Source organism: Magnolia sinica, chromosome 1 (assembly GCF_029962835.1).
Source record: "Magnolia sinica isolate HGM2019 chromosome 1, MsV1, whole genome shotgun sequence".
Lineage (NCBI taxonomy): Eukaryota > Viridiplantae > Streptophyta > Magnoliopsida > Magnoliales > Magnoliaceae > Magnolia > Magnolia sinica.
This window is the reverse complement of record NC_080573.1, coordinates 124,671,234-124,689,177: the sequence shown is the minus strand read 5'-3', so window position 1 is coordinate 124,689,177 and position 17,944 is coordinate 124,671,234. Positions and strand designations below refer to the sequence as shown.

General features: G+C 40.9%; 1 protein-coding gene across 3 annotated transcripts in view; it reads right to left on the bottom strand.

Annotated features, from left to right (window-relative positions):
- LOC131256921 (transcription factor MYB3R-1-like) overlaps positions 1 to 17,944 on the bottom strand; it is a 76,881-nt gene that overhangs the window by 52,555 nt on the left and 6,382 nt on the right. For all 3 annotated transcript variants that reach the window (XM_058258040.1, XM_058258034.1, XM_058258027.1), the window contains exon 4: positions 3,939 to 3,996. In XM_058258040.1, the coding sequence (XP_058114023.1) occupies positions 3,939 to 3,996 (58 nt within the window). The remainder of the gene's footprint in view (positions 1 to 3,938; positions 3,997 to 17,944) is intronic.

Below are 17,944 nucleotides of genomic sequence, written 5' to 3'. Positions count from 1 at the left end.
ATACAAGAGCATTAGAAAACATTAGAAGTGTCTACAGCACTCACACATCAAAAGAAAACCCAAAAGCATAGATTCCTCGTCTCAACATTGCATCCCAATTGCATGTTAGATAATGATTCCTCTTGCTTAATTAATGTTACAAACACATGATCATCTGCTCAAAAAAGAAACATAGATTTTTTATTTTATTTTTTTGAAGCATAAACTCCAAGCATTTTCAATGGAACCAAATCCATATCAATGCAAGCCTCGTTTGGCCTTTGAACGGGGTTAATAAATCTAGGGTGACAAAAATAGCATACAATCTTGAGTATGATTATGATGTGAATGCCTTCATAGGGCATGCCCATTGTAGCATAAAAAAACATTACCATTATGCGTTCATTCCTCTCCGACCCCTCATAAGTGTTTTATGGGACCCCCAATCATGCAATTGAAGAGTGACCACAATCCTATATCCAATCAATGGATTAGGCAATGAAACTATCCAATAAGTTAGCCACATGGCCCCATTGATTCCATGTTAGTCCATCGGACCATTCCATATGTTTAGTAGTTTTTCATAGAACAAACGAATTATTTAACAATAATTTATAGGCACCCTAATTATCATCACTTATTTTTGGATCACATTTTGGGTACTAAATGATGTCCTTGTGTCATGATATTGATCTTGTTTGCAAGCCCATTGAGTTCGTTTTCAAAAAAAGCCAAGATCATTCTTATCCAATCAATGGATTGATTCATGAAATTATCCAAGAAATTAGTGTGCCCTACGTGGCCCTAGGGCTATCAACAGATCGAGTTCAAGTCGGGTCCTATAGTAGTCGTAACCAAGCTAACCGACTTTGGGTCCTTTTGGGTTTGGATTTAGTTCTTGGAGACCTGAACTAGGACCTAGATTCGATCGGGTTCATGTTTCTGTAGGGTACAGGTCCTTGGATCTAGGTTTCAAGTTGGGTTCAAGACATAAAAACACATTTACTAGGTCCAGCCCACCCAATGGATGGATTAGATCACACACATGTGCCACTTGGACATGTGCATGGTATGTAAATGGCCTCCCGTACAAGCAAGTGGCTTAAGAAAAACCTCGTCATTGCTAAAATCATCAATACCTATGAATATATACATATTTTTTTAACTAGACTTGACCTGCACCTGACTAGACCTGACTTGACCCCCCTTTAACTGGGTCCAAAAAGGTAAGATCCAAACCCCACCTAGTTTCATAACAGGTCCAAAGGATGGGACCTAGACCCGTTAAAATAGGGTCAGTACAAGCGGGTACCCATTGATGGCACAGTCATACACGGCCCATTGTTCCCATGTTAGTCCAATTGATCTGTGCGCCATAAGGTCCATTGTAATGGACCAGATTTTGTTTCTCTCCCACTTTGACATGTGCATGGTGTGTAAATGGCCTCTCGTACAAGTGGCTTAAGAAAAACCTCGTCGTCATTAAAATCATCAATATCTATTAATATATAGTTATATACATGTCTATTTAACTAGACTTGACCTGCACCTAACTAGACCCAACTTGACCCCCCCTTTAACTGGGTCCAAAAAGGTGAGATCTGAACCCCACCTAGTTTCATAACAGGTCCATAAGATGGGACTTGAACCCGTTAAAATAGGTTCCGTTCAAGCGGGTACCCATTGACAGCACAATCATACATGGCCCCATTGTTCCCATATTGGTCCAATTGATCTTTGCGCCATAAGGTCCATTGTAACAGACCGGATTTTGTTGCTCTCCCCCAAGTCCTTTGGGAATATCGTGTGCATACCTGACCCCCCACCCATTGACAGCACAGTCATAAATGGCCCCATTGTTCCCATGCTGGTCCAATTGATCTGTGCGCCATAAGGTCCACTGTAATGGACCAGATTTTGATTCTCTCCCCCGAGTGCTTTGGGAATATTGTGCGCATACCCAACCCCCCCTCCCCTCCCATCCCAAGCGGGTACCCATTGATAGCACAGTTATACATAGCCCCATTGTTCCCATGTTGGTCCAATTGATCTATGCGCCATAAGGTCCATTGTAATGGACCGGATTTTGTTTCTCTCCCCCGAGTGCTTTGGGAATATTGTGAACATACTCGACCCCCCCCCCCCCCCCAAAAAAAAAAAAGAAAAAAATCAAGGTGTGACATCCATACTTGTAGCATATTTTGAATCACATTTTGGGTACTCAACTATGTCCTAATGGCATGATATTCTTCTTGTTTGCAAGCCCATTGAATTAACTTTCAGAAAAGTCCAAAATCATTCGATTCTAAAAATAATTGAGTTATGGCATACTTAAGGGTTGTGTCGTTGAGACGAGATAAAGGGATATTTTACTCGTTATTATTGTTTTACTAAAATAGATGATGGGAATTATAAATAACAAATTATTAGGACTAGACGAAGTGTCGAATTACTCCATAAATTCTCTAAAGCATCCCAACAAAGAGAATATAAAAGGCATCACACTAATAGAAGATTGAATCCCATCACAAGAAACCGAAGAGAACTAATTCAATTCATTTAAAATATCTTTTACCCCTCTAGTGGAAACAAGTCCAGACCACCACTATATTTCACTAGAGCCATCAACATGTACCTGAGGGCCCTATACTGAATTAAACGAGTATTAGGCGAAAATTTTGGACATGTTTAATATCTCTGTGCATGTGAGGGAGAGAGAGAGAGAGAGAGAGAGAGAGAGAGAGAGAGAGAGAGATTGTGGTGCAACCCAGTTATCGAATCAATCGGATATTGACATGTGAATCGCAAGTGATCAAGAATTACACTCACAAGAATATTTGAGTACAAAGGGAGATAACTTTGCTATTATCAACCCGAGATAACTTTGCCCCCCCCCCCCCAAGCGGGTACCCATTGATAGCATAGTCATACATAGCTTACAGGTTATAAGTTACTCAAATGCAAATTGGGCAAGAAACCCTGATGATTAATGATCCAGTTCCGGCTATTATGCATTTGTAGATAGTTATCTTGTCACCTAGAAGAGCATGAAGAAATTGTTGCCCGATCCAATGTTGAAGCCGGATATTAACCGATGGCTCATACCACTTAGGAGTTGTTGTGTTTAAAAAATTTATTAACAAAATTAGGGTTTTCTATTCAAGAACCTATGGAAATAGGTGTGACAATCAAGTTTTCATCAATATTTCTACCAACCATGTCTTCCATGAATGCACCAAACACATTAAAGCGGATTGTCACTTCATCCGTGAGAAGATTACAGCTAAAGAAATTATGACACCATATGTTAGATGTACGAAAGCAGCAGGCAAATGTGTTTACTAAATCTCTCCATAAGGACCAACTCACATCCATTACTAGCAAGTTGGGTATCTTAATATCTATGCTCCAGCTTGAGGGGGATTGGTGAAGGAGTATCATATGTACATGTTGAAGGAGTATCCTGTGTATAAACTACCCACAGAGCACCATAAGGGTTGGCGTGCATATTTTCTATGTACTCCTTCAATGTACCATAGACACGTAAAGAAGTCATTTAATTCTATTATCTTGTATCTTGTACAAAACTATATGTTACTAAACTTAGGTTAGTTTTTATGTATTTATTGTACGACTCTACATTGGAGAAAATCAATGAAGAATACGTGCTTCCTTCTCTCAAAAGTCAAATCTTTTTTCCTGCTTCTACTTTGTGCGAGACTCAATCTCACAACAAGGCATGGTAGAGGTGATGAAAATAACGAATCTAAAATGCTTTTCAAAATAATCCTTTTATCTTAAAGCTTCAAACATAAATACAATGATGCCACAAGATTAACAGTGATGGATTGTACAAGTCATATTTGATGTAAAATAAGCAATAACCCCAAAAAAGGATAAACAAATGGATACAAAATTAAACAACAACATCACCAAGGTAAAGACCAAATATTGTGTACCTATTTTCTTCCAGCTCTTTCCCTTAAAGCGTTGGACAGCTCTGCACAATAATGCATCCTGCATAAAACTATCAAAGTTAATCCTTCTAACTAGTAGATGCAAAAAATAAACCCAAACAGTGAGTGGAAAGGTGCCTATAGTGTTTGCATTTGAATAAAATACAAAAAAAGGCATAATGCATTACCACTTTTATACAATCAACCAGAAAACTAAATAAGCTTCATTTCATAAATAATCTCGAATTAGTAACTTTGAAAGAAGAGCATCTACTGCACTATGATGTAGGACTGATACATGAACTCAAATATTGTATGAGGTCAATCAGCAAAATTAACTTAATTAATGGAAAAACACAAAGCTTTCTATCATCATCATAAATACCTAAATCCCAAGAGAAGATCATGCATAATTCTAGCCTAGGTTACTAAGCATCGTCCTGCAAGACCAGTAAATAAGGAAAATTAGGATCTAAGCATAGGGTAAAGACTATTTCAAAGGAAAAGATCTAATACTACATAGGGTGAAAATAGTGTTCGAATTATCTCCGATATTATCTTTATCTCTGGCTTAGCGATACCGATAACACTGGTAGCGATACCGATAACGCTGGTAGTATCAGAAATTCTAGGTATTAGCAATGTATCGCTAAGTATCACCAACATATCAATATCACTAATGTAATCGTCAATATTTTCAACTGTGTAAATTCTAGGAGTCGCTTGTATTACCAATGCATCAATATCGCCAACATATCGCCAATATTTTCAACTATGTAAATTCTAGGTAATGCTTGTATCATAAGTGTATTGATGATCATAAGTGTATTGATGATATTTCAATAATATCGCTAACGTATTGATATCATCAAAATTTTGTTTATTGGAAAAAAAATTATTTCAAAATTTTTTCATGGGCACATGGTTGTATGTAGTGTTCAATTTGTCATTGATAATATCTCGATATTATCGATATCGCAACATGCAAGATATTGAGATTTAAGACCACAATCTTTTGTTTCATTTCCAATTGTTGATGATTTCTTAGTGAAATATCATATGTTGTTGATATTTTGTAATATCGATGTCTGTTTGGATGGAAGGTTGGATGGTTAAATTGGTCGGAGGGGATGGTTGGACTGATTTCTTACACTAGCACATGCTTTTAAGGTCCCATTAAATGGAAACTTGTTATGCATGCACTCTTTTTGCAATTTTTTTAATTTCTAAATATACAAATATGTACATTTTAACATCTACTGAAGTTTCGCTGAAAATTCCACCATTTTTCCTATGTTTCCACGCATTTCCGGCTATCAACGATATTATCAGCGATATCGATATTGTTTCCATATCCCTGGCCAGCGAAACTTGTAGCGATACCGATACTTCGAACACTGGGTGAAATTAGGGTTTAGGGAAATTGGGGAAAACTTGGAATTAGGGTTAATGGGGTAAATTGGGTAGAGGGTTAAAGGGTTTAGGTACTAGGATAAGCGAATTAGGGTTTTGGATGGAGAGAATGTAAGGATTTGGTCTTAATTGAAGACTGTAAAGAACTAGGGTTTGTAATTAAGGAAATAGAAAATTTTGGGTTTAATAGGTTTAGGGTTAGGGTTTGGAAAAGAGAGAGGATGGTTTTGATGAAAGGGTAGTTGAAAGCCAAATGGACAAGAGTGTGGCCGTACGGCCAACCTTATGGGTTCACACGTATGGTCGTACGGTCACATGTGTGGGTTAGGTTTATGAAATTTTGAGTTCTTAGGGTTTGGCTCGTCGATAAATGTATAAGGGATAAGGATCAGAAGAATGGTGATGACTTGGGATGGAGAAGATCGAAGAACTTGAAGAATACCTCGATAGTTGATGAAGGGATGAGAATGTGGGGGATAGATGGAAGCCTCGCACCTCCATTAATGAAGATTAGTTGTGCACCAATCTTCCTTCCAATTCACGTGGAAGTCACCTTCAAATCACATAAAGATGGGAGAAGGAAGCAAGAAGCTCTCTTCTTCTTTTTTTCTCAAAAACCCAACTGAAGAGAGGTCCTCCCCCCTCTCCCCTTCTCTTTTTATAGCTTCAAGAACTTTTCAAAATTACAATTTCAACCATATCTTATGAAGTTTGACAAAAATGACCCTAGTCTAATGAAAAATCAACTAAAATCACTCATAAGGTGTCCAAACATAAAGTAATCCTAAACTAAATCCTAAAAGATAATAATCTCCAAAATGATGAAGACGATCCACGATCAATGGCCCAATCATGTGATTCATGAGATCCAACGGCCCAATCGTCACGCCCCTCGAATCCGACGGTCCAAATCACTCGCTAAAGCAGCTCACGTGTATCTTCCCAATGTGAGGTCTTTCAAATGCTCGCACATGCACATGGGATCTTCAACATGATCATGGGTATTCGCCTAGCCACAGAGAAATCGATGCGGCCCGCCTCCTCCTTTGATACATACGCAAAGGTGCACGTGAAGTGATGTCCTCATCACACTTCCTTTACAAGTACATGGAATCTACGAATCCTAAATAACATCATAGTTAAAATTTTGAAAGGACTTATATGTTCGTTTTAATAACCTCTTCTTTATTTTTTAGAGATAGTACTCTTTCCATAACAAAGGGAATAAAGCTCCAAACAAATGAGAAAGTTAGGAGTTATTTGATGCAAAAAGAATTAGATGGAATAAACAAGAGAAAAACACAAGATTATTGTCCTTTTATAAAAAATTTCATCCAAATCAAAGGGATCCATATTAAGGAAAATAGTTGCAAAAGTAATAACATTCATAATGGAATACTAAAAAGGAAAAAGTAAAGAAAAATGTTCCAGTGTTCAAGTCCCCAAACAAAACAAAACGGGATAAGGAAAATGCAGTCTAACGTGGACAACTATCATATATTAGGGATTACATTTCGAGCTGCTTATACCAACTACTTTAGCTGACTTGAGGGTAAACCTGGTAAATCAAAACAACCAATAAACTAAAGTTTCTTCAATATCTTAACGACTAAAATGCATAAATAATAGAAAATTTATTCAAGAAACCAACAAAGATTCATCAACATTAAGAGAGAAGTAATTAGTTTGTTGCACATTGGGATATAACGATCAACTAGCTTTCTGCACATCTGTAAGAGAGAGAGAGAGAGAGAGAGAGAGAGAGAGAGAGAGAGTTATAGGATACACAACTAGAGGCTTCAAAGGCATAGAAGGCTTTTCAATTTAGACAAATGGGACCATGGTTTAGTGATTCAAACTATTTGTCAGTTGCATCCCACCATGGATGGACCATCCCCAAAAAATCTCCCAAGCTAGAAGACAAAATGATGAGGGCATCCAAGCACCTACACGAGTTTATCGGAGGAGTAGGAGAGCTGAGGCCCCAACCCTAGTTTCATTATGATTGCATGATCATTACATGGGGCCCAGTGGACCCAATTCAAATTCGTAGCCGCGCTAAAGACCCCACATGCATGGTTGTGCATTTTTGAAGACCCACATCGAGAAGATGCATGTGGGTTGCTTATTTAGAACGGATTAATACATCTTTGGACTGTTTGGACGTCACCCAGCCTGACCTAAACCACATATAAACATTACAAACGTTAGACCATGTCGTTGGATATCTTGGACAATTTAGTGATCTAGACCATTGGATATGTTCGGAGACACCAGTTTAAGTGTACAGACGCTCTAGTCTGCACATCCTAGACATGGACATGTTGGACCACATTCATCCAGCCTGTTAATCATGTGTGGACATGTGGACATACATGTTGCACGTTGGAGATCATCCTTATGTTGCGTGGCACATCTTTATTTCTGTTTTATTTTTTAGTTTTATTTTAGGTTATTAGAGATTTATGTTTTGATCTTGACCGTTAATAGATTCATACGGCCAAGAATAGTTCTAGACTCAGGGTCTTCTTAGGTTTTCTTACATAAACTTGTTTCAGACTTGAGACTTGAGATGATGGACATATGGAATGAAATTTCTCTACATTGCTTCTTTTGAGCAAGAAAACTTCCTGTGAATGGAATTTGTTGTGAAGCCATTGGAGTGATTCCAAATTATCTTTCTTATTCCTATTAAGGTATTTCTTTCTTCTCTCTATCAAACCCTCTTTTTCATTGAATATTTTTTCTTCTTTCTCAAACCCTAACTCCATCATCACCAACTCAACTCATCATCAATAAAACTGACCCCGCCCCGCCACACCGTCTATACGATTGTATAGGTGTGCCCGTACACTACACGGACCTGTTTGTACAGTCGAACGGCCTCCCCCTCATTGATCCTTTCACTTCTTCTCTATTTTATAAAACCCTAAACCTAGCCTTTTATAACATCCTAAATTCACAATTTCTTGATTTCCAAATCCAAACCCTAATCCATTCAAACCCAACAAAGCGCAAGTGAATCCTTGAATCTAGAATGAATTCTATGCTAGATGGGATTTCTACCTTCCATTGGATCATGTTCGATCAATAGCTTTAAGGATCTATTTTGCGGGATTGTGATGTGGTCTTGAACTTGAGCTTAATTGAATATTTGATTTCTCTAAATTTGTGGTAGATTGGCTTTATTTTATTCTTTGATTTACTCAGGTAATCTGTTAATTAATTTATTTGCATCATCCTAGTTTAGCCCATCCGTCCATTGCATTTGAGTCTAGGGTTTTCATATTGTCGCGTTTAGAGTTAGCAACTTTTTCCATCTTTATCACATTATGTTTAAAGAATTTAGTTGTCAGTCCTTCCCAGTTAGCATGCCCAGTTTATACCCACCCGTAATGGGCGTGGTTTTGGTATACACCTCACAACGAATTCATAACAGGCTGTTGAGGCTATCAATGACATCAATAACCACCTCGCTACCATCGAGGCCCCAAGTAGAACCACCAGTAATCAACTGGCAGCCCTCTGGAATGAGACCAATACTCACATGACCGAGTTGGAAACTTCCCTCCATGCAGAACATGAAAATTTGGAATATGGCCAATCCTAGGCAGGAGGTCAAGGCGGAGGACCTGAGAGAGGGCGTGACTAAGGTGTTGGCCGTGGTGGGGGGCATACCCAATCGCCCCTTGAAGAGTACCAAACCCACCCTGATCCCAATAAGTGAATGATGAAGAGCGTAAAGACTGAAGCATCGAGTTATGATAGTCGCTTGGACCTAAAGGCATTCCTCTGTAAACAAACCAAAAACAATGAAGGCTTTGAGGAGAATGATTCTCCTTTTCTTTTCTATATTTGAGACAACCCTGAAGGGTTGAATATATAGAGTTTTACAATGACTATACAAGGTTAGATGATAAATACAAAATCTGCTATACGAGGCATGTGGCCTGTCTAACATCCCCCCTCAAACTAATGCTTGTCATCAACAAGTACTAGTTTGCTAACTAGAAATGAGTGTCGTGCAGAAGTGAGGGACTTCGTGATAATGTCGGCAATCTGATCATGGGATGCGATATGTGGTAGCGAAATGATCCGAGACTAAAACTTCTCGCGGATGAAGTGACAGTCAACTTCAATATGCTTTGTCCGTTCATGAAAAACCGAATTAGAGGCAATCTGAATGGCACTCAGATTATCTACATGGAGTGGAGTAGGATCTTGTAGATGAACGCCCAAGTCAGAAAGAAGTCCACGTAACCAGATAATCTCACTACAAGCTGCTGACATTGCTCTATACTCGGCTTCCGTGCTTGATTTGGAAACAGTGACCTGCTTCTTACATTTCCAAAAGATGAGAGAAGTGCCGAGAAAAACACAGTAGCCAGTGGTAGATCTGCGTGTGAGAGTACAACCGGCCCAGTCAGCATCTGAATAAGCACAAAGGTCCAGAGAGGCCCTGGAGGAGGAGAACAGAGATCGATCCAGAGTACCACGTAGGTACCGTAAGATGCGCAACACTACAGTCATATGAAGAGTTCGAGGAGCAGAAACAAATTGGCTGACAACTTGGACCGCGTAGGCAATATCAGGACGAGTCATTGTTAAGTAAACCAGACTCCCAACCAAACGGCGGTATAATGTGGGATCCGCAAGGAGTTCACCACTGTCACGGCCATATTGAACATTAAGTTCCAAGGGAGTCTGAACTGTCTTCTGATCCGTTAAGGAGGCCAAGGCGAGAAGATCCTTGGTATATTTATGCTGGCTGACCAGGATTCCACGTATAGAACGCGAAAATTCAAGTCCAAGAAAGTATGTCAGATGACCCAGGTCCTTCATCTTGAAGGATGACTTTAGAACTTCCTTTAATGCCGAGATGCCAGTATCATCGCTACCAGTCAGAAGTAGGTCATCAACATATATAAGAACAATAACGATTCCATGCTTAGATGTGCGCAAGAATAACGATGGATCATAACCACTTTGAGTAAAGTCAACTCCTGTAACAACATTATGACAACATTGGAACCAAGCCTGAGGAGCTTGTTTGAGACCGTATAAAGCTTTCTTCAGGCGACAGACTTTATTGGCAGGGATTAAAGATCCAAGAGGAGGTTTCAAATATACTGTTTCTTAGAGGTCTCTATGAAGAAAAGCACTTTTCACGTCCATCTGAGTGAGTGGCCAAGAGCGAACTGATGATACTGCCAGAAGAGTGAGAACAGTTTTCATCTTGGCCACAGGAGCGAATATCTCATCATAATCAATTCCGTGTTCCTGTTTGTATCCCTGAGCGACAAGACGAGCTTTGTATCGATCCAATGATCTGTCAGACTTGAGCTTCATAGAATAAATCCATTTACTGCCAATTAATTATTGGTCAGTAGGTCGAGTAACAATGTCCCACATATGGTTATCATCCAATGCTGCAAGTTCTTCTGCCATAGCTTTCTTCCAACAATCATGACTGGCTGCCTGATGGTATGAAGTAGGAATAAATACAGTATCCAGGGTAGTATTCATGGCAAACATAGAGCATATCAAGCGATCAGGCTGTCGATGTACACGAGTGGAACAACGTACCAAGATAGGATCCGGATCGGTTACGGGTACAGTAGGGAGAGTAGTAGGTGATGGATCTGTACGTGGTCATCGTGAATAAACCTGCAATGGACAAGGTGTACTCGAGGCAACCGGAATGTTAGGAAAAATAGTAAGACCAGGAGAGTCTAGTGTGGGCGAAGGAGGAACAGATGAATGGAAGGCAATATGCTCAAGAAAAACAACATGTCGTGATACCCGTACACGACGAGAGACCAGATCATAGCAACGAAAACCCTTCTGAGTTTCTCCAAATCCCAAGTACATACATTTGACTGATTTTGGGGAAAGTTTGTTACATTCACGTGATGCCAGATGAACATAACATACACAACCAAAAACACGAAATGTGGAATATGTAAAAAGAGAACCGGTGAGAACAAAGTAAGGAGATTTACTATTCAGGACTGTGGTTGGCAACCGATTAATCAAGTAAACTGAATGCATCATAGCTTCCGCCCAGAAGGAACGAGGAACACTCATAGTTGTCATTAAGGTATTGGCAGTTTTAATAATATAGCGATCTTTTTTGTTCAGCCACCCCATTCTGTTGTGGAGTATCAGAACAGGTGATCTGATGAGTAATCCCATGACCCTGAAGATATGAATGAAAATTTGTGGAGAGATACTCTCCCCTGAGTCAGAGCGGAGAGTTTGAATTTGTACTTGAAATTGTGTGTCCACCATAGAATGAAATATTTTGAATTTTTCAAACACCTGTGACTTAGAGTATAGAAAGTAAATCCAGGTGTAATGGGTGAAATCATCAATGAATATAACATAATACCGTAGTCCAGAGAGAGAGACATAATTGGGGAAGGGCCCCAGTCATCCGTATGCACCAGTTCAAACATAGATGATGATTTGGTAGTACTTAGAGAAAAGGGAATACACTTACTTTTTGAAAGGCAACAAGAAGAATAAGAATAATCCAAATCACTTTTATTAAGAGAAATATTCCCTAACATGCCAGAAGAAAAGAGCTAAATCAAACGATCAGAATGTAAATGACCCAGGTGAAAGTGCCAGAGTTTCCACATTTTATTTGCCGAAATAATATCCGAAGAAGAAGGAGATAAGAAACAACGAGCTGGAGTAACGGATTGGTGAAAGTCCAACACGTAAAAACATCCATGCCTCCTACCCTTTCCAAGTACCTTCCCCGTTGCCAAATCTTGCACAAAACAATAATTTGGAAGAAATATGACTAAGCAGTTATTGGATGTAAGTTGACCAACAGAAATTAAATTTGAAGAGAGTTGAGGGACATGAAACACATCACGAAGGGTAAACTGGCGATGGTCAGAAGGAGAGAAAGTTAAGGAACCAACAGACTTAATTGGTAGTTTAGTGCCATCTGCAATAGAAATAGCCTGATTGCCAATGTAGGGACGAATATTGCGAAGATGGGAGACATCACTAGTCATATGATTTGAAGCACCAGAATCAAAGAACTATGGAGAAGATGCGGTTATACCTGACATACCGGCCGCAGAAAGGGCCTACACGATCTGCTGGAGCATCGCAGGAGTTAAAGGGGAGGAAAGACCGTCAACAGAACCAATGAATGCAGTATCACTAACAGAAGGCTCGGAAGAAGTAGTCACAGAAGTAGCAGAAAGAGCACGACCACGGCCACGACCTCGACCACCACGTCCACGGCCGAATGAGGATGCGTAGGCACGTGAACGACAGTCCTGAATACTATGACCAGTCCTTCGACAATACGTACACCAATCTTTGTACTGAGCGACGACATGTCCCACGTTGTTACAGCCGCGACAAGTTAAAGAAGTGGAACCACGGTTTGGTACAGAGGTGGATACAGTAAGTGTCAGGTCAGATGGTCCCTGAGATGTCCCCTGAGAGAGGATATGCAGTCGTTGTTCCTCGGCTAATAAATCATTAATAACCGAATTCATTGAAGGAGTTAGGCTACAGTTCAGGAGAGCAGCCCTGCAATGCTCAAATTCCGGACACAGTTTCATAAGAAACTGTCTAACTTGCGGACTCTCGCGCATTGTGTGGAATATTTTATAGTCATTTGGGAAATCGGGATCCATTATAGCCATCTCTATCTAAATTGTAACCATTGTAGAGTAGAAAGATTGAATACTTTTGCCACCCTGAGTAAGGTGAACCAGATCTTGTTGCAAGCGGTATAACCTAGCAGCATTACTCTGTTGATATATTGTCTGGAGATGCTCCCACATAGCCTTAGCAGTGCGATGTGGCGTGAGGCCAACGGCTATTGATCGATCGACGGAATCAAGAATCCAGGTAATAATCCGTCCATTTTTCATTTCCCAATCAGTCATTCTGTCGGCATCGATGGAAGCGGGGACAGTAACAGATCCATCAATCAGTCCCCACAAACCACGACCCTTGAGAAAACTTTGAAAGTGGATGGCCCATAGATTGTAGTTGGTGCCATCGAAACTACATTGTGGGGCCTCTGTACGGGAGTCTTTATCTATAGATAGGACTAGATAAAAAACAATGCTGAAGAAGAAAGTACCTTGTAGCCGAAGATCAGAACAGCAACTAGCAAAAGAACAAAAGGGATCAGATGTAGCAAAAGAGCAACAGATCAACAGAGCAGGACGTGCAGCAGTAGGTGTAATGCAGCAGGGATCGGCTGTAACAGGAGATAATGCAGCAGGGATCGGATGCAGCAGTGATCGAATGCAGCAGGGATTGGAAGCAGCAGAGATCGGACGCAGCAGAGAGGCGCGAAGGGCGCAGGGTCGTGCACAGGTGCGGACACAGGGACAGGCGCAGGTGCATGCACAGGGGAGCAGCAGTGTGGATGGAGGGGCACCGAAGTCAGAAGGGGGTGCGAACAGCCTTGGCGAAGATCGGACGAGCGCGGGGAGGGCCAGATCTGACAGGGCAGGGCTGGATCTAACAGGGGAGGAGCCAGATCGGACAGGGGAGGGCCGGATCTGACAGACGGTGGGGCCAGTGATGAAGAGATGCCGGATTAGGATCGGTATCACTCTGATACCATGTAAACAAATCAAAAACAATGAAGGCTTTGAGGAGAATGATTCTCCTTTTCTTTTCTGTATTTGAAACAATCCTGAAGGGTTGAATATATAGAGTTTTACAACGACTATACAAGGTAAGATGATAAATACAAAATCTATTATACGAGGGATGTGGCCTGTCTAACATCCTCGACTAGCTTCCAGACATGGATCATTATTTTGAGTGGTACAATATATTTGATAGCAGTCGGGTGAGGTTCGCCCAGATGAAGTTGGTGGGCTAAGCCAAACTGTTTTGGATGAATGTTCAGAGAAAGATTGAGAGGTCTGGTGAAGATCCAATCTCACTGTGGACTGAGATGAAAGAGATCTTAAAGGAAAAGTATCTTCCCCTCTCTTACCGCCAGAGGCTCATGGATCAGTGACAGTCCCTCCGTCAGGGAACTATGCCCGCGGTTGATTACATCGCAAACTTTGATGAGTATATGATGCAATGTAACATCAGGGAGGACCCATTAGTGACCCTTTCTCGCTTCAGAATGGGCCTTTGACTTGAGCTTCTACGTGAGCTCATTCCTCACGACATCAACACCTTATAGCATGCATATCAAGTGGTGCAAGAACTCGAGCGGTATCTGAAACTGCAATTCATGAGGTGATTTGACTCACGCTAAGGCCACTCCCCAAGGAGTTAAGCCTAATTTTAGGAGTTATTCCCCTACTGGCACTTTGTCCAACAACCAAGATGTGAAGGGTAAAGGTTTAGCTAGTACTAGCTTGTGTGGAGGTGAGCACGTTGTTACGACTACCAGGGATATGGCCATTTTGCATAACAATGCCCTATGAAAGAGCGAAATAAAGCCCTCATGATTGGTGAGTTGGATGGGGATGATCAGGGCAATTATGAAGAAGACTTTAAGCCCAAATTTTGTGCTAGTGATGTAGAAGCTGAAGAAGTTGAGGCCGCACCGCTTACATGCACCTTGGCCCGGCCCAAAGAAAGTAATGATTAGGCATGAATTCAATTTTCCATACTTACACCGAGTATGGCGACAAAAATTGTAAACTAAATTGATAGTGGCAGTTGCACCAATGTGGTCTCCACTGGCATTGTATCTCGTTTGGGTTTAAAGCTCGTTCGTCACCCTCAGCCCTATTGAGTTTCATGGGTTGATGCATCCTTGATGCCGGTTTCTCAGCGGTGTCTTGTTCCCATTTAGTTTTCTTCCTACAAATACACGTTATGGTGTGATGTTTTGCCTATGTATGTAGGCCACATCATTTTCGGCAGACCTTGGTTGTATGACATGATGTGATACTATTCGGCCGTTAGAATATGTGTTCGTTTATTTACGAAGGTAAGAGGATCAAGTTAAATCCTTTCCAACCCAAAAGCGCCTTCGAAAAGGAGGACGTAAAGAAGGGACTTAAAAGATGTGAAGAAGCCTCAACCTAAGTCTCTCCACATAATAAACATCAAAAATTTGAAAGAGAGACTAGGGTTTATTTGATGGTGTAAACCCTTGTGGCGAGAGAGGTTATCTCCGAGGTTAGCACAGAGTTGTCACCAAAGGTAATTCCGGTATTGGAGGAGTTCCATGATATTTTCCCAGAGGATCTACCAAATGCACTTCCACCCATGCGAGACATTCAGCATACTATCAATTTAGTCCCCGGGTCAACTTTACCAAACCTCCCACACTGTTCGGCCATTCAAATATGTGTTCCTTTATTTACGAAGGTAAGAGGATCAAGTTAAATCCTTTCCAACCCAAAAGCGCCCCGGAAAAGGAGGACGTAAAGAAGGGTGACTCGAAAGATGTGAAGAAGCCTCAACCCAAGTCGCTCCACATAATAAACACCAAAGAGTTTGAAAGAGAGGCTAGGGTCTATTTGATCATGTACGCCCTTGTGGCGAGAGAGGTTATCTCCGAGGTTAGCACAGAGTTGCCACCAAAGGTGATCCCGGTATTGGAGGAGTTCCATGATGTTTTCCCAGAGGATCTACCACATTCAGCATATTATCAATTTAGTCCCCGAGTCAACTTTACCAAACCTCTCCCACTGCCGAATGAACCCCAAGGAGTATGCAGAATTGAAGAAATTGATGAGCTTCTTGGCAAATGGTTCATTTAGGAAAGTTTGAGTCCGTGTGTCGTGCCAACCCTCCTTACGCCTAATAAAGATGGCATGTGGCGCATGTGCATGGACAATTGGGCCATCAACAAGATCATGGTCAAATATTGGTTTCTTATATTGCGTCTTGACGACATGTTAGATATGATGGCCAGTGCCACGACCTTCTCTAAAATTGACCTCAAAAGTGGGTATCGTCAAATATGTATTCGCCCAATAGATGAATGGAAGACAACCTTCAAGACATATGTGGGCTATATGACTAGTTGGACATGCCTTTTGATTTGATTAACGCTCCGAGTACGTTCATGAGAATGATGACTAAAGTGTCGAGGCCCTTTATAAGTAAGTTCCTAGTGGTATATTTCGACGACATCCTCATTTATAATACCTCCAAGGAACAACATCTCCACCATTTGAGGCAAGTTTGAGGAGTCCTTAAAAATGAGAAGTTATATGCTAACCTGAAGAAGTGTTCTTTCATGTCTGTTAAAGTTATTTTCTTAGGGTTCATTATTTCATCTAAGGGCATGCCTGCGGATCCCGAGAAAGTCATGGCTATAGTAAGTTGGCCCGAACTACGAACATTAATGAGGTGCGTAGTTTCCACAGCTTAGCTACTTTTTATAGGCGGTTCATTCGAGGCTTTAGTTCCATTATGGCTAATATCACGGATTGCATTAAAAATGAAGAGTTCAAATGGACTATTGCTGCCTCCAAAGCGTTCAAGGAGATTAAGGCTAAAATGTTTGAGGCTCCTGTCAGGCGTCTTCCCGACTTTTCTAAAGTCTTAAAGGTTACATGTGACACATCTAGTATAGGTATAGGTGGAGTGTTTAGCCAAGAAGGGCACCCTGATGCCTATTTTAGTGAGAAATTGAATGAGGCAAAGCAACGATACTCTACTTATGACCAGGAATTCGACGTGGTAGTACAATCTTTGCAACATTGACGACATTACCTACTATCAAAAGAGTTTGTCTTGTTTTCTAACCATGAGCCTTGCGATACCTCAACTCCCAAAACAAATTAAACCCAAGGCATGCCAAGTGGGTTGAGTTTCTCTAAGAGTACACTTTTGTTTTAAAACACAAAACCGGGGTCGAGAACAAACCTGTCGTTGCCCTTAGCCGTAGAGTGGCGTTAATTCAATCCATGAGCATTTTGGGTGACCGATCGAGGAACGATAATGGGTTTGTCCTAATTGATGAGTTCTTATTTAAAAGAGGCAGACCCTGCATTCCCCACACCTCCCAAAAAGATTTTCTAGTTTGAGAGCTTCATGTCGGAGTAGCCAGTCGTTTTAGTAAAGACAAGACTATTGCCCCTGTTGATGATAGATTTTATTGGCACAGTCTTAAATGAGACGTTGCCAAAATTATTAGGAAATGTGGGACTTGTTAGCTGGCAAAGCAGAAAAAGGCAAAATACCGGGTTATATATGCCTTTGTCAGTATCACACGCTCCTTGGCAAGATATCAATATGGATTTCGTGCTTGGGCTACCCAAGACGAGCAGAAAGCACGATTCCATGTTTGTGGTGGAGGACTGTTTTTCGAAAATGGCCCATTTTCTTCCATGTTCCAAAACATTTGATGCCTCCAGAATTGCCAAGCTTTTCTTTGGAGAGGTGGTTCACTTGCATGTTTTGCCGAAAACCATTGTGTCTGATAGAGATGCGAGGTTCATGAGCTATTTTTGGAAGACACTTTGGCATTTGATGGGTACGAGACTCCAGTTCTCAACGGCATACCACCCTCAAACTAACGGTCAAATGGAAGTGGTCAATCGAAGCTTAAGTAACCCATTGCGATGTCTTGGGGGTGACTATATTAGGACTTGGGATTCGGTTTTACCTGTTGTGGA